The sequence below is a fragment of the Puntigrus tetrazona genome, chromosome 25 (assembly GCF_018831695.1).
Source record: "Puntigrus tetrazona isolate hp1 chromosome 25, ASM1883169v1, whole genome shotgun sequence".
Taxonomy (NCBI): domain Eukaryota; kingdom Metazoa; phylum Chordata; class Actinopteri; order Cypriniformes; family Cyprinidae; genus Puntigrus; species Puntigrus tetrazona.
In genome coordinates, this window is record NC_056723.1 from 3,056,802 (window position 1) to 3,080,331 (window position 23,530).

General features: G+C 40.0%; 3 protein-coding genes and 1 long non-coding RNA gene across 15 annotated transcripts; 3 read left to right on the forward strand and 1 right to left on the reverse strand.

Annotated features, from left to right (window-relative positions):
- Positions 1-55: 55 nt before the first annotated feature.
- LOC122330655 (brain aromatase) lies at positions 56-7,009 on the reverse strand. 2 transcript variants are annotated; one of them, XM_043227875.1, is made up of 10 exons: positions 6,858-7,009; positions 5,338-5,490; positions 5,118-5,268; positions 4,093-4,247; positions 3,739-3,915; positions 3,225-3,333; positions 2,897-3,008; positions 2,651-2,813; positions 2,140-2,381; positions 56-1,360 (listed from the first exon to the last, which is right to left on the reverse strand). In XM_043227875.1, the coding sequence occupies exons 2-10, from the start codon at positions 5,480-5,482 to the stop codon at positions 1,118-1,120; spliced, it is 1,497 nt and encodes a 498-aa protein (XP_043083810.1). In that variant the 5' UTR covers positions 5,483-5,490; positions 6,858-7,009; the 3' UTR covers positions 56-1,117. The 2 variants fall into 2 exon arrangements, with proteins under 2 accessions (XP_043083810.1, XP_043083809.1); XM_043227874.1 differs by having other exon boundaries at positions 5,338-5,514; positions 6,858-6,961.
- A 2,054-nt stretch (positions 7,010-9,063) lies between these two features.
- On the forward strand, positions 9,064-9,528 carry LOC122330701. Its single transcript, XR_006248061.1, has 3 exons — positions 9,064-9,108; positions 9,194-9,317; positions 9,463-9,528. It is a non-coding gene; the product is annotated as an uncharacterized LOC122330701 (long non-coding RNA).
- Positions 9,529-9,938: 410 nt separating this feature from the next.
- LOC122330632 (von Willebrand factor A domain-containing protein 5A-like) lies at positions 9,939-22,414 on the forward strand. Of its 9 annotated transcripts, XM_043227808.1 has the most exons (21): positions 9,939-10,203; positions 10,446-10,648; positions 10,719-10,941; positions 11,016-11,176; positions 11,252-11,366; positions 11,444-11,619; positions 11,955-12,043; positions 12,134-12,278; positions 12,718-12,797; positions 12,876-12,990; positions 13,077-13,235; positions 13,326-13,429; positions 13,523-13,740; positions 13,834-13,872; positions 14,022-14,057; positions 14,266-14,287; positions 14,407-14,465; positions 14,595-14,731; positions 14,796-14,940; positions 15,080-15,181; positions 22,275-22,414. In XM_043227808.1, exons 1-20 carry the CDS (start codon positions 10,164-10,166, stop codon positions 15,157-15,159), a joined length of 2,346 nt encoding a protein of 781 aa, XP_043083743.1. In that variant the 5' UTR covers positions 9,939-10,163; the 3' UTR covers positions 15,160-15,181; positions 22,275-22,414. The 9 variants fall into 9 exon arrangements, with proteins under 9 accessions (XP_043083743.1, XP_043083742.1, XP_043083745.1 ...); XM_043227807.1 differs by lacking the exon at positions 22,275-22,414 and having other exon boundaries at positions 15,080-15,315; XM_043227810.1 differs by lacking the exon at positions 22,275-22,414 and having other exon boundaries at positions 14,817-14,940; positions 15,080-15,315.
- LOC122330641 (von Willebrand factor A domain-containing protein 5A-like) lies at positions 17,016-22,314 on the forward strand. 3 transcript variants are annotated; one of them, XM_043227841.1, is made up of 19 exons: positions 17,016-17,333; positions 17,642-17,844; positions 17,915-18,137; positions 18,212-18,372; positions 18,448-18,562; positions 18,638-18,813; positions 18,897-18,985; positions 19,067-19,211; positions 19,288-19,367; positions 19,446-19,560; positions 19,645-19,803; positions 19,876-19,979; positions 20,073-20,290; positions 20,380-21,090; positions 21,332-21,367; positions 21,465-21,551; positions 21,681-21,832; positions 21,918-22,041; positions 22,173-22,314. In XM_043227841.1, the coding sequence occupies exons 1-14, from the start codon at positions 17,294-17,296 to the stop codon at positions 20,421-20,423; spliced, it is 1,872 nt and encodes a 623-aa protein (XP_043083776.1). In that variant the 5' UTR covers positions 17,016-17,293; the 3' UTR covers positions 20,424-21,090; positions 21,332-21,367; positions 21,465-21,551; positions 21,681-21,832; positions 21,918-22,041; positions 22,173-22,314. The 3 variants fall into 3 exon arrangements, with proteins under 3 accessions (XP_043083776.1, XP_043083778.1, XP_043083777.1); XM_043227843.1 differs by having other exon boundaries at positions 21,332-21,551; positions 21,897-22,041; XM_043227842.1 differs by having other exon boundaries at positions 21,332-21,551.
- Positions 22,415-23,530: the final 1,116 nt, after the last annotated feature.

Here is a 23,530-nt window from a genome sequence, read left to right on the forward strand (position 1 = left end):
TGTCACGGTAGGTTTATTCATGTGTATTTAAAAGGAAAACTTTACTTTTATTAACTGTAGCTAATTATCAATACACTTTATTGGAATAAAAAACAAAAAAATAGTTTGGCCTATTCCGCAAAAGCAGTGCATATACAGCTATCAAACATTCCTGCTATTTTCATAATATTTTGTGTCTACAGTCAACATCAAATATTTTTTATAACATGAAACAAACTTTTTTTTTTAAGTGAACATTATTCCAAAGAAAATCTTCTTAATCTTTCATAAAAATCTTAACAGTTTTCTTCATAAGCATTGACTCGCTCCGTTCATCTCCATTCTTTTACCTATCATTCACTTTTCACATAACAGTCAGTTCCAGTAAATAAAAATCTTTCTCATTAAATGTAGTTTAAACGCGTTAAATTGGTTAGTTCGGATGCAGCACTACAGAGCATGCACTACAGCAAATAATCACTTTAGTAGTATCGTAAATTAGTTTGCGACAAAACAGATGTTTTGGTTGTCAACTACAAACTAGGTGAGCTAGAGCACTTTTTAAAGGGATAGTTCACCTAAAAATGAAAACTCTGCCTGTAATTATTCACCTTCATGTCGGTACAAACCTGTAACGCCTTTGTTCATCTTCAGAACACAAATTAAGATTAATTTTCTGACCCTGGATAGACAGCAAAGCAACTGACATGTTCAAGAACGTAGCAAGGACATTGTTAAAACAGTCCATATAACATCAGTGGTTAAGACAAATGATATGAAGCTACAAGAAAACATTTTCTGCACAAAAATGAGCACTATTTTGGAAATGTCCTTCAGTTCCCCGAATGTGTCAGGTGCGTTTCTGACTATACAGGGTCAGAAAGCTCTCGAATTTCATCAGAAATATCTTAATTTTAATTTTGAAGATGAACAAAGGCGACATGAGGGTGAGAAACGAATAACGTAATTGTCATTTTTGGATGAGAGTTCACCAAATGCTACGCATCGACATCGAGTTTGAGGTAAGTTCAACTACTACTGCAGTCTTTACATGGAAAGCCCACTTTACACTCTTAGGCGAAATAAATCACTCGGCGCGGCTTTAAAGGTTTCTATTCCTGTGTGTTTTCTTAGGCGCTCAGGTTTGGTTCCGAGCGCGTGGAATGAAGCGCATGGCCAGGCGGTCGGGATCCTCTTCCACGGGCTGCATGGAGAGGTTGTTGGTCTGCTTGATGGTGCTGACGGTGCAGCCGTAACGGGGACAAACCGTGAACCTCGACAACAGGGTCACCAGGATGGCTTTCGTCATCACCACAGCGATGTGCTTCCCGACGCAGGCCCGCGGGCCGCAGCCGAACGGCTGGAAGTAACGGCTGGGAACCTAGGAGGGAAGCGGACGCCATTACAATATCACAGTGTTGGTACAGATGGTAATGCACTACCATTGTGTTTATTTCAAAGATGCCATGATATTTACGTGGTACATTGAGGAAGCATGGGACATTTGCAGAAAATAGTCATCATGATGATGCTGTATGATAATATAGTAAAAATAGTAACCATGGTCTTGGTTTTTATTTGTAGTAAATCCATGGTATGTTAAAAAATACATCGTATTATAAAACCATGTCTAAAAACATAATATCAGAAAACAATAATATCACATTGCTCCTATAGAAATGCTAATTCTCTAACAGGTCAATATTAATTATTCAGTTATTTGGGAGGATCTGTCATATATTTGCCATTTTTTGGTCTCATATGTCTGATTGTCCCAGTGTTTTCGAAGATGTCCAAGTCAAATTAATTGGATTTTTAAAAATATAATATTGGAGGTTCTAGTATCATGCCTAAAAGCATTGTAATACCACAGTACTTTATTTGGAAGTGTGAGAATTCCCACATATTTGCTTTTTTTAATCAGCAAATGCTAAATTTCTAGTTTAACAAGTCAACATGGGTTATTCAGTTATTGGGAAGGTGTAGGAAATATTTGGATATTTGTAAAAGAACATGAGCTATCAAACTATAATATGAGCTATAATATCTACACATGCACAAATGATGACAATCTATGAGTCGTATTTAAGAAAAACCCTTTACATCCAGGTCTTGTATGGTTTTATTTGATCTAACGTGTTTGATTGTCCCAATACTTACGGTGTTCTCAAAGTTCTTCAAGTAGAATTCGTTGGGTTTTTGGAAGAACTCAGACTTGTGCATGCGTCCGATGTTCAGGATGAGGTTCGTCCCCTTCGCCACTCTGTAGCCATCGATGTAGTCGTCCTCCAGAGCTCGTCTCATGATGAAGTCCACCACCGGATGGAACCGCAGTGACTCTTTGATAAAGCACTCTAGAACGTTAAGGTTCTGCAGGTCGGCGGACTCCACGTCCCGCTCACCTGAGAGGGCAAGAAAGGCGATGAAAGATTGGACTAAACCAGTTTCTGATGATTTCTAGCTAGTCCTTCTTGGACAATGGCTGGTCCACTTGGTCTAGATTGGGCTACTAGTTATTGGGGCCAAAAAACTGACACTTTAATGGATTATTAGAGCTAGTGAACCACCTTTACAAACTAGCTACCATGTTCCTATTACCATGTTGACCACCTTACAGATCAACTATATAGATTCAGATGCTAAATGCTGTCCTGTACATGTTTAATCATACCTATCTGAGATTGTATCTCCTGTACGATCTGCTCCTCCACGACAGAGTTCTGCTTCAGCAGGAGAAGCATGAAGAACAGACTGATGGAGAGGGTGTCTGGAGCAGCGATCACCATCTCTAACACACATTGCCTCACGTCGTCCGCAGACAGCTCGTCGTGGTTCTACAGACGCGTGCGGTAAGTTAACATGTTGCGTTGCTTTAATACAGGAGATGGCTCATAAATGGAGGGAGTGTTTGACGCACCTGAGCGAATATCAGCTCTGTTGCGAAGTCTATCTCATCCAGCTTCTCCATGTTATCAATGGCCTGTCGCTTTTGCTCCACAAGCTTTCCCATTTCATCCTGCAGCTCTTTTCTGCAAGAAAACACTACTTAAAAGGCGCGTATAGAGCTTTTAGCGGTTTTGACATTTATGACACTAAATTAGACTTCGCCGAACAAATGAGGTCATTTGCATAATCCTTAAAGGTACGGTGGCAAAAATGGCTTTTGCTTTGACAAGTCAAAGGTATATTGTTGTCAGTACAAATAACCTTGATGTACATAAAAATGAAGTCTGAGGTGGACTCACGCTGCCAAGTGGTATTTAGTGGGGTTTAGTCTGAAGAAAACATCTGGCTGTATGAGAACCGTCTGCCATGTACTGAAATACCGGTGGATCTTTATCAGCAAGTCTTTCTCTGCATTAAACAAGTAGAATGAAAGATGATTGTGTGCTTACTGTGAAAAATCCAAATTTTATAATTGCAGATTACTTTTTTCAATTTGGCAAAGCATTACTTTTAAGTCTGAGGCTTATTCATTTCGCTTAAGGTGTGAAAAGGCATTTTACAGTTGCCAAAATATATATTTGTGGTTATTTGTTACTAAAAAAACAAATAGGCAAGCCCAGCCCAGGTGACAAAAAGTAATCTAATGAATTGCTTGCCTTAAAAAGTAATTAAGTGACACTAAGTTACACAATATTGTAATGCATTATTTTTAAAAGTAACTTTCCCCAGCACCAATAAGAAGTACTAAAAATGTGGGTCTATAATCGAATCAATCAGCTCAAAAGAACCGTATATTTTGTATTGCAGGCTGACCATTGAGAGGGATTCTTAGGAAGAGTCTATTGGAAACGTCCACAACGATACAGCGCAGAAGATTGAGTACATCCACATGTCCTGAGTGGTCTGTGAACTCCTGCAGGACGTTAAGCTGTTTGTTGGTTGCACTGACACACACGTCTACTGACTTCTGGAGGCCCGGACCTGTAAGAGCTACACACACACACACACACACACACACACACACACACACACACACACACACACACACACACACACACACACACACACACACACACACACACACACACACACACACACATACATAAACAATAGATTCCGATGTGTGTTTGAACCGTTTTCAGACCAGTGTTGGTGAAAAACACCCACCTTTGGTGAAATACGTTCTGACTTTCTTCCACAATGCGATGTTGCTGTTGAAAATAATGCCTTGTTCAAACATGCCGATGCACTGGAGACCTTTCTTACTGGCAAACCTCTCGGTGTAATTATTGCTCTTCAGAACATGATACACGGCAGAGGACCTGAAACAGTTTTACATTTTTAAGTGTTTTCAAAATGGCGCATTTTTCATTTAAGACAACAGCGAACGACATACTTGGGTTTTATAGTAGCCTGGACTAAAAAATGTATAGGGGACGCTATAAAAAAACAACAACATGAAATTACTTGACAGCTATTTAGTAAAATTGCTGATAATCCGTAATGCGGATAATAAAAAACAAATCGGTGACATTGACGGCTGTTTTCATTGAAGAAATTCAGCAGAAATTAGTGCTGTCAAACAATTCGTTGCAAATAATCACATTAAAAATGGTCGTTTTTGTTTACATATGTGTGTATAACGTGTATATTTATTATGTATATACAGTATAAATACAACATGTATATTTAAGAACAATATGTATGCTTCAATATATTTATATATACTCTAAAATAGAAGAAAATAAATATGCATACCAATACATATAAACGGGAAGTTGTAAAACAAGTAAAAATGGTTTCCTATGTTGATGGTAAAAATGTAGAAATAAAACCAAAACTTGACGTGCAAATATTGTGATAAAAATGTGTCTTTACTTTTAGAGTTACAAATAGCATGAGAGAGGTTTATCTTCAACGTTAGAGGTTACTTTTTAAAATTTTTCCGACACATTGATACCAAAATATTTTCAATATATTTCCTGTATGCTTCTATATTTATAAATACACAATACATATACACAGTACATTTATACATATAGCAAATACATATATTATGTACACAATACATATAGCGCATATATTATGGAAACAATAGCTTTTATTTTAGCTGCAATTAATTGTTTGACGGCACTAGTAGAAATCAATGCAACGCTCTTTCGCTGGGTGAATGTTTGTTTTTGAGAACTTGCTTGCTAAGTATAAAGGTCTCTTCTCCGTTGATCCAGACCCGAGCAATGCTGCCATATTTTTCGTTGTAGTAGTTGCACGCAGAGCCAATTCCCATCCACAGAAACCTGCTGTAACTCAGAACTGGGCCGAGACCCAGCCACCAACCCGGACCTGAAAAACACGACATGACCTGACTAGTCGGTAGGTGGTTCTCGGAGAATCTGATTGGTTTTAACTCACCTGGAATGACTGAATGACTCCTCTGATTCTTGGCTGTAAATATTTTATGCAGCAGAATCATCAATAACGTCCCTGTCAGCATCAGTAGCGTTCCCTGCACCGCTTCAGAGATGTTAAACGTGTCCTTCACGACCTGCTCCATCATCACGTTATCTGCACACGTACACAGTTGTGCACCTAAATATAATGAAGTACCTTAAAATGTTGGAATCTGCATTTTTAAAATGCAAGGGAGTATGAAGAAGAAGAAGAAGTGCTGTTGTTGACTATAATAAACTATTTTTATTGATACCAGATGAAATATAATATATATCTTGCTTTATTCGCTAACTTGTATTTATTTCTCCACAGAGCTTGTCATGGTGCTGTCCGGGGATTTTCACTGTATGTTGCGTATTTTAGTTTTAATCACTTCAAATATTATCTCTATATTGAAATTTGATCTCTAGTTGTACTTTAACTAAATGTTAGAGGACCTCCATGTGCTCAAATGCGAAGTATTGCCAGTTTACCTGCTTTACTTAGCGGTCTCTGTATGACATTGATTGACCTTGATTGATTTTGATTGACCTTGATAAAACTTGATTGACCTTGATTGACCTTGATTGACCTTGATTGACCTGTATGAACCTGTTTTCTTGACCATCGAGTCACGGACTTGCCCATTGGACTCATTGCTATGATTGGACTGCCTTTCTGGTTTAGGCTCACTGCCTGCCTAGTTATTCTTTTCTCTTGGATAATCCCTGGTTTGTTGAAAACTGCCTCTGTGCTATTGACCCACTGCTTGTTTTACCGTTTATGATTGTTGCTGTTGCCCACACTAATAAACCTCTGCAAATGGATTCGACTTCGGCTCCAACCTCCTCGTTACACAAGTGTGATTTTATAATGTACAACTACAAGTTTTAAACACCTAATCGCAAATAAAAAGTTGCAATTACATTTTTTTTTTAATTCAGTGGTTTAATACAGTGGGCTTCCATAGTTGACTAAAATATTAAAGAACATTAAGATTATTTTAGGTTAGTTGCCAAGGCAAAATTACTTCTTTTAAGTTCTTTTAACTCAACAGTAAATACTAAATTGACTAAAACTAAATGAAATTTAATTTAAAAAAATAAACCTTTGTAAAAAAAAAAAAAAAAAAAACTACATAGACATATTTAACATAAATTACATTAAAATATTAAACAAATTAAAAGTCAAAGTATAAAAATAAAATGTTTTTCTAAATTCTAAATTAAAAAAACAATAATAGTTTATCAGTCATATATGTTTGTGATCATTTTGTGATGCTTTTTTAAAAACTTGACATGCTACATGCTTTCTCATTCTGCACAATATCTATGATATCTTAATAAAGTTACAGTTATAGTTGTAGAACATAAACTGAAGTACTTTTTGATTTAATTTAAGAGAAGCCATCGGTCGAAATAATAAATTACAGCTAAGCCCAATTAATCACCATCAACTAAATGAATTGACGTCCACTGAAGTAATAAAACAAACATACTCACCTCTTTACATCTGCGTCTGCTTCATTTTCAAATGTGCTGTTTAGTAGCTCAATCTTGCCGTCAGTGTGCTTCCATCATCCCGAAGTTCATTAGCTGGTGTTTTAGCCCAATATATAGTCTTTCCTCTTTTCAAAAGTGCTTTAAAATCCCGTTGCCATGATACGCCCATTTTCCTTGTAAAGTGTCATTGAAATCCCACAGCAGAACAGACCAGAACAATGAAACAATGATGGACCAAAGTAGAGCAGGCTTTCATACTTTCCAGAAAAAACACATAAAATGGTCAGTGTGGTATGCTGTTAGCTTTTTAATGCGAAACACATTTTATCCCCCTCTTGTTGTTTTTCGGGGGTTTATTGACCTTTGTCTTGCTTCCAAATCCGCTGTCATTCATTCTCTGAAGGGCCTTTAATAAAGGCAGGTCAGACTGACCCAGAACTGCAGGATTGAGTGAGGGGAAACAAGGCTGCCAAAGACATTTGAGCGTTCATTCCACTTCCTAAAGCACACACCATCATTTTTTTTTATTCTGTCTACTTTCAGGGACATGTTAATTGAAGTCTCTTGTGTGGGGTTTTGAATAAAACGACTCAAATTTGATTAGACACAATGTTACTCTTTTGTTGTTTTGTGGAAATTTCAGATAACTTGCATGTTCAGGCTTGGACTGTGTGAAAGTTTGGAAACTATAATGGAAGAATCGGCCACATATTTGGAGGCTGCTTTGAAATTTAAAAACCTGAGCTTGACGTTATTGGCTTCTGCATTTTATTAACCAAACATATTCATTAACCAAACTAGAACCTCATTTTAGATACTGTGACACATCAGTCTGTCTTTCAGTGGCTACCTATAATCATCTTCCAATTCCCCTACGCCTGTTTGTGGTAGAGACTCTCAGAAACATTTGTTTGTTTTTTCATTAAATTAGTTTTGTGTAAAGCTGATTTAAAAGCTCTAAGGCACTTTGAACTGTTAAAAAATGTTCACCCTCTGTGGCTGGACTGGAACATCTAGCAGCAGGACAGATGATTGCCGGCATTTGAACCATGAGCCCTTGGGTCCGGACAGACACAGCAGAGAACCTAGAGACAGAGGTTGCTGAGACTGGTATCTCGGGGACTGAGATGGTCTTGGGTGTTTGACTCATGGGGCCAGCCGTGACCAGGAGAGAGAGAGAGCTCTAGTCATCCATGACAAGAACCTCTGAACTGTGTGGTTTTCCTGATGGCAGAGAGTGAGGGCTCTTCATTGTGGAGATGAAGACTGACAGCTGTGGCAGGAACCTCAGGGGCAACCAAAAGAAGTATGTACATATATACAATATGCACACATCCCTCCGGAAGCAGTACCACCAGACGCAAATACTGCCTCCTCAAGACAAGGTGCAAGACGCTACACGAGGCCTGATCGCCCCACAAGACGCAAAGCTGCGTGAGAGACGCCAACTGGAGTGAGCCTATGAGACGACCCTAAAGCTTTGACCTTTTGGTTCTTTCTCATGAGGACATTAATTCTTTATAAATGATCTTAGGTTCACTACCTTAAACCGGTTGTGGGACATGATTTGCCCCAGACCAAGTCTCCGACTTTGCTTCTCGTGCAGGAGAGCCCTGAGGAGATCACGCCAGTCTGTGCAGGAAGACATGAAGGACATTTGAAACCTTTAACTTTACTTTAAATTTGCTCTGTTTGATCATGTTCTTTATTCTAAGCTGTAGGATGAATTGTATGCTTCAGAATTATTCATTTTCTTGTGATGAAGATCTCACCTTTTGACAGGTCAGGTTTAAACAAGCGCTTGCTCTGCAGCAGGAGTAGGTCATGGTCACTAGGGAAGTGTTAGAAATGTTGATGCAAGGTATGAAGAAATTAGTTTTATTTACATTTTCGTGAAGAAAATATACTTTTTTTTTGACTTTCCATTTAATTGTAACAGAGCAATCCAATTGCTGATTAATAATTGACCACTGACTCTGTTTTCTTTCCTTTAAAAGATTCTGAATGCTGGGATTCTGATGTTTATGGATCACTAGAAGAGGAAGCCATTTTGTTCTTAATTAAGAAAATACATTAAAATCACCCGTTTTTATGGAAGGAAAAAGGTGGATTAGAACAATGCTTAAAACACACTACAAAATATGGTTTCATGTTTGAGTATTTGAGTATATATCCTTATATTTTGAAAAAACTAAATCTCTCTAGAAGGTGTCCGGCTTAGGATGAGCTGAGCGATCAGAAACCAGCACAGGTGAGAGATGTGAGGAAATAATAAGACCGTGATGATTGTGTGCAGCGTCCAGTAACAGAAGCAGTGGATGATGGTCTGTACACAGGTGGATGGGTCAGTATGGGTCACTCTCCTGGCTCTGATCTGGTTATACGGCTGTAAAATAGAGCAGCAGGTGGAGTGGCAGTTTGTGGCCATGAAGGCAGCGTCATGGATCGGCTCTCAGAAAGGTGACATCTCCATTCCAGACCACATTCATTCAGTCAGCGCTCATCAAGAGACGCTTCAGCAGATCTCTTCAGTTCTATGACACACACTGATGATTTGAGTGTGTGTGTGTGTGTGTGTGTGTGTGTGTGTGTGTGTGTGTTTCAGTGGGAGATCTGTCTCAGTGTGTGTGTGCGGGGAATGTCCTGCTCGGATGTCAGGTGACCAAAGATAATCTGAAGACGTCAGCGTTTGTTTCTACATCCTGATCCGTCAGAAGACCAAAGAATTTAAAGAATTAAAACCGTTTTACATCATAAAACAGCTTTTAGTATTTCTTTGTGGTTTACTGTTGGACCGGGCCTCGATCACTGAGAACATTTGTATCTTGTTTAAATTGCTAATTATGTTTAAACACACATTGGTTATGAAAATGCACAATATGCAACGACAGAGATGTGGATGTATCATTTCAACACTCAAACATTTAAAACAGCTTTAATAAAATCATGTCTGAATCATGTTACTCGAGTGAATTCCCGGTATATGCTTGGAAAGCTTCCAGTGAAAACTCCCCTTGCTTCAGAAGCCCGAGGGGCGTGGCGCTTCTCAATATAATCTAATTAATATTCATGAGCCTCGGTTTAAACGTGGGCACGTCGTGCTGCACGCAGCGCGATTAATATTCTTCTTCAGGTCCTCTGACTTCGGGAAGTCATTTAATCTTTGGCCGCGTTAGAAACGTTCAGGAACACGGGTATTACTCGTTTGGTCGATCTGTGAAGTTTTAACACAGATATTAAGGCAGTGTTTACGGTGTTTGAGTTTCACTTTCGATTTGAAGAAAAATCATCCAAGGGAGTGGCAGAATGGAGATCTGCGGTCTAGTGACTGAGAAAAACGAGCCAGGTATGTTTGTTATCTCTTTCCTAAATTAAAACTTTTCTAATATGTAGAACTGGTAGGTATTTGAAATAGGGAAGCTTGGCCCCAAGGTTTTATATTAGTTTTATTATTGTCCTGGAGGACAGGAATATTTTTTCAACGATTACTAGGGGATGTTGTCATGCGCTGTTCTACTTTATTAATTGTTCTGCTTGTTCTGCTGTATTAGTGATGTTTTGTGGTTTTGGTTGGTTCGTGTGTCTCAGTGCCTCTGAAGAGCATCTCGGTGGAGGTTCTGGTTCAGGATCATGTCTCCACAGTCTCCTCCACTCTGCAGTATGTGAATGAGGAAGAGCGCCCCCTGGAGGCCTTGTTCGTCTTCCCTCTGCCTGCTGATGCTGCTGTCTGCCACTTCAGTGCCAAGATCGGAGAGAAGGAGATTGTGGCAGAGGTGCAGGACAGAGAAAGCGTGAGTCCAAACACAGCGATTTGCATATTTATACACGACATATCAGCACTAACTGAACCGTGTCCTGCAGGCCAGGGATCAGTATGATGACGCTGTGAGTTCGGGTCAGCAGGCGTTTCTGTTGGAAGAGAGCGCAGAGAGTCCTGATGTGTTCAGACTGAGCGTCGGGTGTCTGTCAGCGGGTCAGAACGCTGCCGTCACCATCATCTACGTCACCGAGCTCTCTGTGCAGGACGACCACTCGCTGCACTTCTGTCTGCCGGCTGTACTCAACCCCCGATACACTCCAGCAGGTACTACAGCAGCTCTCACACACACTTTATTAGAGCAGAGAAGCTGATTCTAACACACTCTGTGTCTGTGTCAGGTTCAGCTGCTGGTATAGTCTCCGAGATTTCATCGGGAGCTGTTCCCTACACGCTGACTCTCGGTGTTCATGTGAGCTCTCCAAAGCCCATCTCCAAACTAGAGTCCAACTGCACTCTGGGTCCTCTGGTGTTCCTCCGCTCTGATCACACTCAGGCTACGGTACTGTGTGTCTTCATGAGTTTATCTGGATGTGTGAGCAGAGCAGCTTTATGCATGTGTTGTTTGTGTGTGTAGGTGAACCTGAGTCCTGGTCACAGGTTTGATAAGGACTTTGAGCTGTTTGTGTACTATCAGGATACCCATCAGCCCTCTGCTGTAGTGGAGGCAGGAGTGACCACTGCCCCGCCAGGTAGAGGATCATGGGATTGAACTGGGATTATAGGATTGAGTGAGGAAGGTGTCTCTGACTCTTTCTCTCTTGTTCAGGTTCTCTGATGAGGGACCCAGTGGTCATGATAAGTTTGTACCCAGAGTTCCCAGAGGAAGTGATGAAATCACTGGCAACTCGAGGCGAGTTTGTTTTTGTGATTGACAGATCAGGCAGTATGGACTGTGTGATGCATGAAGGGGAAGGAGCACAGATGCGCATTGAAAGTGCAAAGGTGAGATTTTAGGTTCAAAACATTTAAAAAATATTCAGATGAGACACATTTAGACTAAAGCAAACATGCAATTTTAATCCTATTTTATGACATTTCTGAGGGGAAATATATGTATGTATATATATATATATATATATATATATATATATATATATATATATATATGTGTGTGTGTGTGTGTGTGTGTGTGTGTGTGTGTGTGTGTGTGTGTGTGTAAAAATAATGTAACTACTTTTTTTTTTTTTTTTTTTTTTTTGCACACAATAAATTCAGGAATGTGTATTAAGTAAATAGTTTTGATCTTACTTTCACTTTCTGTCCATGTCTCTCTGTAGGACACTCTGCTGTTACTCTTGAAGAGTCTGCCCATGGGATGCTACTTCAATATCTATGGATTTGGCTCTGATTTTGAATCCTTCTTCCCGTTAGTGTCTAGACTCTAGACCTTAATCCATAGATATTGAGTTTTGAGATTTATCAGAGGAGATGAGATGTTTCCTCTGTGTCTTTGCAGTAAAAGTGTTGAGTACAATCAGGACACAGTTGATCAGGCTCTGAAGAGAGTGAAGGAAATGCAAGCAGACATGGGCGGCACAGAGATATTACAGCCTCTAAAACACATCTACAGTCAGCCCTGTTACCCCGATCACCCCAGACAGGTACATCACCTCACTGTGCACCTGAATTATTTATTAATTATTTAAATTAGAACTGGCACGATACATGTATTCCTACCGAACCATCAAGTTACGGGCATCTTGGTTCGGTGCATGCAGCCTTACAATGGATACAGGCAATTCCCTCACAATCCAGAAGATGTATATACAGATTATTTAAATATGAACCCTGTGGCTGTTGAATTTATTATTATTTAACCCACATGCATGTGAGACAGAAATGTACACAATATATTTGGCAAACTGAGACCATTTTTTGTACAATTTTTGGCTGATGTCTTAGAGAACAGGGTGCATAATAATTCTGTCAAAACAAAATATTTTAATCCGTCATTGAATGATTTGGCAATCAAATTCTGGCAACCAGATGTGTTGGCTGTAGTTTGAACGTGTCTGTTATAAACTATTGCTTTCTCTTCAGCTGTTCATCTTCACTGATGGAGAGGTGTCTAACACTAAAGAGGTTCTGGACCTGGTGAAAAGTCACGCTCACTCTCACAGGTAAAGGTGTCCTGGGTTTGATCTGTCCATCATTCATGTCTTCATCACTAACAGTAACAGAGTTTCTCGTGTCTTCAGGTGTTTCTCATTCGGGATTGGTGAGGGTGCGAGTGCCGCCCTCATCACAGGAATGGCCAGGGAGGGATCTGGTCACGCTCAGTTCATCACAGACAGCGACCGCATGCAGCCCAAAGTAAAGCTCTCCTCTGGATTTCACACACACAGATGTTTTCTAGTCAGATCTCTCAATGGTTTCTCTTTCTCTTCACACTATCTCAGGTGATGCAGTCTCTCAGGTTTGCTCTGCAGCCCGCTGTGCTTAATATCTCTGTGGATTGGACGCTTCCAGACGGTGTTACTGTTGACACGCTGTCTCCACCCTTCAGTGTGCTCTTCCAGGGTCAAAGGGCACTCATTTATGCCCAACTTAAAGGAGAGGTGAGATGATGTAGAATGTGTTTCCTTAATAATTAGACCAGTTTTTCTCATTTGTTTAGATGATAAAAATCTACCTTTTCTCTTTCATAGAGTTCAGGAGTCTCTGAGGGAACAGTGACAGTCAAATACAGTCTTAAAGATCAACCGGGAACAAACCAGCTCCACTTCCGCCTCAAACCAACTGAAGAAACAGGGTAACACACACAAACACACATAGAAACACTGCTGCATTGTAGTGACATCAACTGTTTTCTCCATGAAAACACATGTCCTCCATGTTCCTGCAGGTTGTCCATTCACCGGCTGGCGGCTCGGACCCTGATCCGTTCTCTGGAGCAGGAGGAGAGGTCCGGTCCTGCAGATGCTGAGGGCATCAGGAGCAGGATGGTGGAGCTCAGTGTTCAGTCAGGAGTGAGCAGTGTTCATACAGCCTTCATTGCTGTGAATAAAGACAGCAGACAGACTGTGAAAGGACCCCTGCTGCAGAGAAGAGTGCCGACATACGGTGAGTGTAAGCATTGTGTGTGTGTATTAATCTTTTTACTGTTTGATGTTTACACTGTGTTCACCTCGAGATGTAAAAACAAATGTTTTTCAGATTCATATTTTAATGCTTGCTGCCTGATGGATACCAGTGGTAAGATCTGTCTATTATTTGTATGTAATGATACAGACTACAGGCCGCGACACACCAAGCATTTGTGTGTACAAATCTTTTTAAGTGTTGGTTTACTATTTGATGTTTACATTGTCTTTACCTCAAGATGTAAAATCTATGTTTTTCAGAGACATGTATGGCTTATTGCATGATGGAAAGCTGTGGTAAGATCTATCTATTAAAACTGTTATTTGTATGTAATGATACACACTACAGGCAGCGACACATTTCATTACCGAGCGTATCAGCTGCTTTGAATAAATCTGTTGAATAGCCTTAACTTGAATTTCGTAACTTACTCATGAAATGATATCCCGCCATTTAGCCTGTACCAATGAATTCTGATATATTCTGTTTTCATTTGCATCATAGCAGATAGCTGGAATATTGAAACGTAAGGCAATGAATCCACAATTATTGAAATGTTATTGTTTGTAAGATATTTGTATTTTAAATTAAGTTTAAAACTCTGAGGCAAAGTCACGTCATAGGTAATGTTTCTTTCATTTACAGAGATGGTATCGAAGGGGCTGTGTTATCTCTACAGGCTGAATCTGAATGCAGACAAAGATGTGTGTTCACACACATACACACACACACACTAACCAGCAAACATAACATTTAATTGAAGCGATAGTTATGCATAAGTCACTATGTATGCTGTATGCTACATACATTTGTGTCTGTGTGTGTGTGTTCAGCTCCTGGGCCCCCGAAGGACGCTCTTCTTCAGCTGGTTTCTCTCCAGAAGGCGTCCGGCTGCTGGGATCTGGACGAAGCACTGGCTGATGTGTTTGGGAAGACGGAGGATGAGCTGACGGATCAGAAACCAGCACAGGTGAGAGATGTGAGGAAATAATAAGACAGTGATGATTGTGTGCAGCGTCCAGTAACAGAAGCAGTGGATGATGGTCTGTACACAGGTGGATGGGTCAGTATGGGTCACTCTCCTGGCTCTGATCTGGTTATACGGCTGTAAAATAGAGCAGCAGGTGGAGTGGCAGTTTGTGGCCATGAAGGCAGCGTCATGGATCGGCTCTCAGAAAGGTGACATCTCCATTCCAGACCACATTCATTCAGTCAGCGCTCATCAAGAGACGCTTCAGCAAATCTCTTCAGTTCTATGACACACACTGATGATTTGAGTGTGTGTGTGTGTGTGTGTGTGTGTGTGTGTGTGTTTCAGTGGGAGATCTGTCTCAGTGTGTGTGTGTGGGGAATGTCCTGCTCGGATGTCAGGTGACCAAAGAGACTCTGGGAATCTGAAGACGTCAGCGTTTGTTTCTACATCCTGATCCATCAGAAGACAAACAACTGTTAGAGTTTTATTAAAATTGTGTTCTTTCTTAGCTTAAATCAACACCATATTATTATACAGATAGCAATATTTTAAATTCAATAAAGAATTTTAATCAGATTAAACAACAAACTGGTTTCTTATGGATTGTTGTTGTTGTGTGTGTATATGTGTGTGTATCAGTGTTTATCTGAAGCTGTTGGTCCAGTCTTCAATCACTGAAGATATTTTCACACAGAATCCTGTTTGGGTCTTAAAAACGGCTACGTTCAAACACAAAAACTTGAATGTATGTAAATTAGAACAGCAACACAATGCTGAAACTGTTATTAAAGTAAAAAGAAGAATCTAAGGCCATAAACACCATAAAATACCCATAAAGCTTCTTCTAAAGGCATAATTCACTTGAATTCTGTATTATGATGTTCCTACACTTCAACATACACTTTATTTAGATAAAGTATAATAGCTTTTAAAATTAAAATTGGCTACTACAACAGCTGTTGATATAAGTAGGACAAATCAACAGCTTTGAACATCTTTTAATTAATATATTTAAAGAATTTTTGATATCATATTCTCTCTATTCCCTGTTGTTTGATGAGTGAGCAGCTTCTGGTGTTTCAATCTCAATGACGTCTGAAAGGGTCAAAAAGCACTTCCTGTAAATAATTTCTATTAAGAGATTTTCTTAACTGTCTTTTCTCTTCTAGCTTCTATTTACCTCTGATTGCAATTGTTTTGTTGAGTATTGTTGAGATTTCTATGATAAATAGTTATTGCGATGTTCCCTAGTTATGAACTACTGTGGTTTGAAGCATCTGCTAAATGACTAAATCAAAACATTAATTACAAGTTTGGTCTTTATTTCAGAGTTGGAGTTTGTAGACCGGACACCAGTGACAGTGACCGTGACTTCCCTCTGTGGCTGATATAAGAGAACAGGAAGTGGGACAGATTATTGTCGTCATTTAAACCTTGAGCCCTTGGGTCCGGACAGACACAGTAGTGAACCTGGAGACAGAGGACCTGAAACAAAACAGGAAAAGAACAGCTTTGACCTTTTGGTTCTTTCGCATGAGGACATTAATTCTTTACAACTGCTCTTAGGTTCATTAGGAAGTGTCCACACAGCAGTGTGAACGTCACAATCCCTAGTGACCAGACCGTCGCCGGCCGCGGAGTACTTCCCCTGCGGTGGTACTCTGGAGGAAGTACGCTGGTGTTCATGGAGGGAAGGTCACGCTCAGCTTTTGTCTTGAATCGAATGAAAACAACAACTAATATCTAATAATCCAATAATCTTCTTAAGCACTAATAGTGAGGATACTTTCACACAGAATTACGTATAGAATGCCAAATATGGAACAATTAAACACAACTAAAATCCCCTCATTTCAACATTTCAACACTTACATTGAAAGGAAAATCCTTTAAATTATGAAACGCTCATGCGCTATTATACTGCAATTGAACAAACCAGCGCACTGCTTCTGAACAGAACCTAATTAATATTCACATATATGATTTTAAAAAACACGTCAATAGTAGTCACGAATTCGCTGCACTCAAAATTGAATTCTTAAATTCTCGTTTTCTGGAGTCGACAATTTCTAAAGACCTAGTTTTATTTACTGTACACCTCACGTGAAGCTCGTTTCCGCCACTGAATAAAAAAAAAAATAATAAAAGCTACCTCACAGTTTGGACTTATTTTCAAAGAATTGTGAAAAACATTTCCAATAATTCAATAATTTCCAATGATTCATAAATTCACAACTGTGAGATATAAAGGTATAAAGATATATATTAGGTTTTTTTATTCTGTGGGGAAACGGGTACATCAGCGAGCTCAAAGTCAATGGGGAGCGTTGGATTGTTTGGTCACTATTGGTCTTCAGTCTGATACCGAGGCGGTGATTGAGCAACTTCGGGAATTCATCTCAGTGTTTCTCCAGATCTTTCACATCACTTTAAAGCTTTTGAAAAATAAAACCGATTAAATAGTCAACCGAGCCCGTCTGTAAAGATTTAGGGCCGTTTTCAAGGCAGTTGTGTCCGCGTTTTTAGTTTCGATTTGAGGTAAACCGACGGAGAGTGAGAATGGAGATCTGCGGTCTTGTGACTGAGAGAAATGAACCAGGTATGATTTCGCCTGTTTACATGTAATGTTACTTTCTTCCTAAATCAAATCTTTTAAAACGTTGGAGAGCTTTGTTCTCTACGCGATTTGTCTCGGTATTTAATCCAGAATTTTAACCCAGATGTCATTAAGGGCAGCTTTCTCCTCTCAGATATGTTCCTGAATGCGTAGCGTTTCATTAATCGCAGATGGTCTTTAAAGTCAAGCTCATCACCTAACGTTACGGAATGCCCACGCATATGTCTTTATTACTTAAGAGTCAGAATGCTTGTTTGTTTGATGTTGTTTTGTTGGTTCGTGTGTTTCAGTGCCTCTGAAGAGCATCTCGGTGGAGGTTCTGGTTCAGGATCATGTCTCCACAGTCTCCTCCACTCTGCAGTATGTGAATGAGGAAGAGCGCCCCCTGGAGGCCTTGTTCGTCTTCCCTCTGCCTGCTGATGCTGCTGTCTGCCACTTCAGTGCCAAGATCGGAGAGAAGGAGATTGTGGCAGAGGTGCAGGACAGAGAAAGCGTGAGTCCAAACACAGCGATTTGCATATTTATACACGACATATCAGCACTAACTGAACCGTGTCCTGCAGGCCAGGGATCAGTATGATGACGCTGTGAGTTCGGGTCAGCAGGCGTTTCTGTTGGAAGAGAGCGCAGAGAGTCCTGATGTGTTCAGACTGAGTGTCGGGTGTCTGTCTGCGGGTCAGAACGCTGCCGTCACCATCATCTACGTCACCGAGCTCTCTGTGCAGGACGACCACTCGCTGCGCTTCTGTCTGCCGGCTGTACTCAACCCCCGATACAGTCCAGCAGGTACTACAGCAGCTCTCACACACACTTTATTAGAGCAGAGAAGCTGATTCTAACACACTCTGTGTCTGTGTCAGGTTCAGCTGCTGGTATAGTCTCTGAGATTTCATCGGGAGCTGTTCCCTACACGCTGACTCTCGGTGTTCATGTGAGCTCTCCAAAGCCCATCTCCAAACTAGAGTCCAACTGCACTCTGGGTCCTCTGGTGTTCCTCCGCTCTGATCACACTCAGGCTACGGTACTGTGTGTCTTCATGAGTTTATCTGGATGTGTGAGCAGAGCAGCTTTATGCATGTGTTGTTTGTGTGTGTAGGTGAACCTGAGTCCTGGTCACATGTTTGATAAGGACTTTGAGCTGTTTGTGTACTATCATGATACCCATCAGCCCTCTGCTGTAGTGGAGGCAGGAGTGACCACTGCCCCGCCAGGTAGAGGATCATGGGATTGAACTGGGATTATGGGATTGAGTGATGAAGGTGTCTCTGACTCTTTCTCTTTTTCAGGTTCTCTGATGAGGGACCCAGTGGTCATGATAAGTTTGTACCCAGAGTTCCCAGAGGAAGTGATGAAATCACTGGCAACTCGAGGCGAGTTTGTTTTTGTGATTGACAGATCAGGCAGTATGGACTGTGTGATGCATGAAGGGGAAGGAGCACAGATGCGCATTGAAAGTGCAAAGGTAAGAAGTAATTTAGTTTTTTGCTTTGTTGATATATATTCAGATAAGGCACACTAGAATTATCTGTCCATGTCTCTCTGTAGGACACTCTGCTGTTACTCTTGAAGAGTCTGCCCATGGGATGCTACTTCAATATCTACGGATTTGGCTCTGATTTTGAGTCCTTCTTCCCGTTAGTGTCTAGATCTTCATTCATAGATATTAAGTTTTGAGATTTATAAGAGGAGGTGAGATGTTTTCTGTGTCTTTGCAGTAAAAGTGTTGAGTACAATCAGGACACAGTTGATCAGGCTCTGAAGAGAGTGAAGGAAATGCAAGCAGACATGGGCGGCACAGAGATATTACAGCCTCTAAAACACATCTACAGTCAGCCCTGTTACCCTGATCACCCCAGACAGGTACATCACCTCACTGTGCACCTGATCATTGTACAGATGTGAAGTCAAATATTTAAGACAGTTTTTTTTTCTTCAGCTGTTCATCTTCACTGATGGAGAGGTGTCTAACACTAAAGAGGTTCTGGACCTGGTGAAAAGTCACGCTCACTCTCACAGGTAAAGGTGTCCTGGGTTTGATCTGTCCATCATTCATGTCTTCATCACTAACAGTAACAGAGTTTCTCGTGTCTTCAGGTGTTTCTCATTCGGGATTGGTGAGGGTGCGAGTGCCGCCCTCATCACAGGAATGGCCAGGGAAGGATCTGGTCACGCTCAGTTCATCACAGACAGCGACCGCATGCAGCCCAAAGTAAAGCTCTCCTCTGGATTTCACACACACAGATGTTTTCTAGTCAGATCTCTCAATGGTTTCTCTCTCTCATCACTATCTCAGGTGATGCAGTCTCTCAGGTTTGCTCTGCAGCCCGCTGTGCTTAATATCTCTGTGGATTGGACGCTTCCAGACGGTGTTACTGTTGACACGCTGTCTCCACCCTTCAGTGTGCTCTTCCAGGGTCAAAGGGCACTCATTTATGCCCAACTTAAAGGAGAGGTGAGATGATGTAGACCATTAGACCATTCTCATTTGTTTAGATGATAAAAATCTACCTTTTCTCTTTCATAGAGTTCAGGAGTCTCTGAGGGAACAGTGACAGTCAAATACAGTCTTAAAGATCAACCGGTAACAAACCAGCTCCACTTCCGCCTCAAACCAACTGAAGAAACAGGGTAACACACACAAACACACATAGAAACACTGCTGCATTGTAGTGACATCAACTGTTTTCTCCATGAAAACACATGTCCTCCATGTTTCTGCAGGTTGTCCATTCACCGGCTGGCGGCTCGGACCCTGATCCGTTCTCTGGAGCAGGAGGAGAGGTCCGGTCCTGCAGATGCTGAGGGCATCAGGAGCAGGATGGTGGAGCTCAGTGTTCAGTCAGGAGTGAGCAGTGTTCATACAGCCTTCATTGCTGTGAATAAAGACAGCAGACAGACTGTGAAAGGACCCCTGCTGCAGAGAAGAGTGCCGACATACGGTGAGTGCTCTCTTTTGTGTATAAATTGCTTGTACTGTGACACGTCTATTTGATGTTTACATTAAAATATGAAATAAAATATTTTTCAGATGCCCTGATGCAAGCACAATGTTGTAAGACAACGATTATTTAGGCACATCCTTGTGGCAGATTTAAGCACATTCAGCCACATCAAGTGATTTGCAGCTGGAGATGAGGAAATATATCACAAACTCTTTTTTTTTTCTTCCAAGAAATGTAATAAAAATATATCTTGTGCAGCCATAGCACAGCTGGTAGAATCATAAAAATGTCACACATGTGAGGAGAATGAGTCTGTGTGCAGGTTTACTTCTGACATTTTGAAATGGTTATTTAAAAATTAAGTTTTAACAGTGTTTACATGTCTATCTATTGATTTTAATATGGTTACAGACGAACCAGGTGCAAATTCACCAGGCAACATTTATTCCTTAAAACTGCAGTCTACCAAAGCGTGTCAAAAAAGCCTATACTAAATGAGCTAAGGGGTGTAGAGTTGTATTCAATCCATTTAAAGGAATGAAGAAATATTTTCACATTTATTTATGTCAAGCAAAGTAACAAATTCAAGCAAACAAGAGTCAAGCAATAAAGTCTTGTGAATATTATTCAACAATAAATAATTTAGACTATTTATGTAAGTATTATGTAAATTGTGCAGATTGTTCGTGCAGATTTTTTGTCACTTGACTATTTGATGTTTATTTGATGTGTTTAGTTCATTGAGATTTGAAATCAATGTTTTTCAGGTCTACTAAGATGTTCCCTGTTAGAATTTGGTAAGAAAAACAACAGTCTGTTAACTGTATGTAATGACATCAAAGCGTGATTTGAAAAAGTGATTTGAACTTGAACTTCAGTCACACTAAAGACATTTAAACAGGCATTAAAACTGCTGCAGCTATAAAAATATGAGTGTTCAAATCTGTGCAAATGTTCTGTCTGTTGTTACCGTTAATCAGTAAGCAAAAAACAGAAAACGTTTTTTATTTTAAAGAACTTTTCCTTTTTTTTTTTTAGATTGTTCATCCAAACCAAAGATCGGATTCAGGACAAGTAACACAATGAATACACAGCGTCACCAAAGCTCACTAGGTATAAAACACAAATGCAGCATTATCTCACGGTTAACGATCATTGTTTTTATTTGCAGAGATCCAGAATTTCTTCCGCCGTGGTTCTAAGGAGCCTGTGCTCCGTTCCATATCTAAGAAACAAATACATCCTGAAAAGGCTGAGGGTGAGAACATTTTCAGCATTTTTTCATTTTTGCTTGAACTATTCCTTTAAAATTACCTGCTATTTATAAAAATGAATGAATGAGAAGCATTAATCCATGATAATCCGCATTTATTTGCACTTTGAGTAGTAAAATGTTCAGATGCTCCTGAACCCCCGAAGGACGCTCTTCTTCAGCTGGTTTCTCTCCAGAAGGCGTCCGGCTGCTGGGATCTGGACGACGCTCTGGCTGATGTGTTTGGGAAGACGGAGGATGAGCTGACCGATCAGAAACCAGCACAGGTGAGAGATGTGAGGAAATAATAAGACCGTGATGATTGTGTGCAGCGTCCAGTAACAGAAGCAGTGGATGATGGTCTGTACACAGGTGGATGGGTCAGTATGGGTCACTCTCCTGGCTCTGATCTGGTTATACGGCTGTAAAATAGAGCAGCAGGTGGAGTGGCAGTTTGTGGCCATGAAGGCAGCGTCATGGATCGGCTCTCAGAAAGGTGACATCTCCATTCCAGACCACATTCATTCAGTCAGCGCTCATCAAGAGACGCTTCAGCAGATCTCTTCAGTTCTATGACACACACTGATGATTTGAGTGTGTGTGTGTGTGTGTGTGTGTGTGTTTCAGTGGGAGATCTGTCTCAGTGTGTGTGTGCGGGGAATGTCCTGCTCGGATGTCAGGTGACCAAAGAGACTCTGGGAATCTGAAGACGTCAGCGTTTGTTTCTACATCCTGATCCGTCAGAAGACAAACAACTGTTAGTGTTTCATTAACCAGTTTTTTTTTATTGTGTTCTATTATTATACAGAATTTGTAAAACTCTCACGGTAATGTTTTGAACTGAATAAAGAATTTTAATCAGATTAAACAACAAACTGGTTTCTTATAACTTGTTGTTGTTGTGTATGTTTGTTTGTGTGTGTTTGTGTGTGTATATGTATGTATGTTGGTCCAGTCTTCATTCACTGAGGATATTTTCACACATCAACAGAATCCTGTTTGGATCAAAAAAAACGTAACGTTTAAACTAAAAACTTTTTAAAGGTGAAATTTATGTAAATTAGAACAGCAACACAATGCTGAAACTGTTATTAAAGTAAAAAAAAAAGAATCTAAGGCCATAAACGCCATAAAATTTCCCAAAATTGTTCCTACACTTTGCAGCACCAAAGTGCTAGATGTCGTTTTAAGTTTGTTTTGAGCATGTTTGGACATACATACAGTGGACCTTGCATTGAACCGCTCCAGGTACGATGCGTTACAATCTCTGTGTGGACTGCTAGCTGACTTGAGTGCAAAATTAATGTTTGGAAATGCAAACTGATTTCCAGCTAACAAACTACAGCAAACATTAAAATAACTGGCTTAAAACTACTCTTTTGGTGAAAACTGTACTGCCCTAAACCGTTTGCACGGTACTGTTTATAGTGTTTAATGAGAATGACTAATAAACACGGTTGGTATAGTGTTTTTAACATAATAAATTAATAGAGCAGATCACATATAACATTGTTAATTTTTTTGCTGTATCGGAATAATTTGCATGAAATACAATTTTTCAAACAACTTTATAATCCTCATTTTAGTCTACCTCGTTTTACTAAAACTGTTCACAACCACTGAGGATACTTTCACACAGCAGCAGAATCATGTTTTGGAGTGCTATATGGGTTTCAACATTTCAAAACTGTTCAAATTAGGAAAAAGCAAGATTTCATAAATACATTTCTACAGTATTACATGAAGAAAGGCTATAGTAATTTATTTTAAATACTACAGTGTTTTTAAACCATAATATAGTAAAGTGTAACACTTTAATGAATGCTACAGTGCACTGTAGTATTAACTATAGTGAACTGTAATAAATACTGTAGCAGCCTATACTTTTACTTAAGTAAACTGTAGTGTATTGCGTTATAATATTCCCTATAGTTGTATGATTACGTTTCTAAAAGGCAAGAGAAAAAAAAGTCCTTAAATCAAAG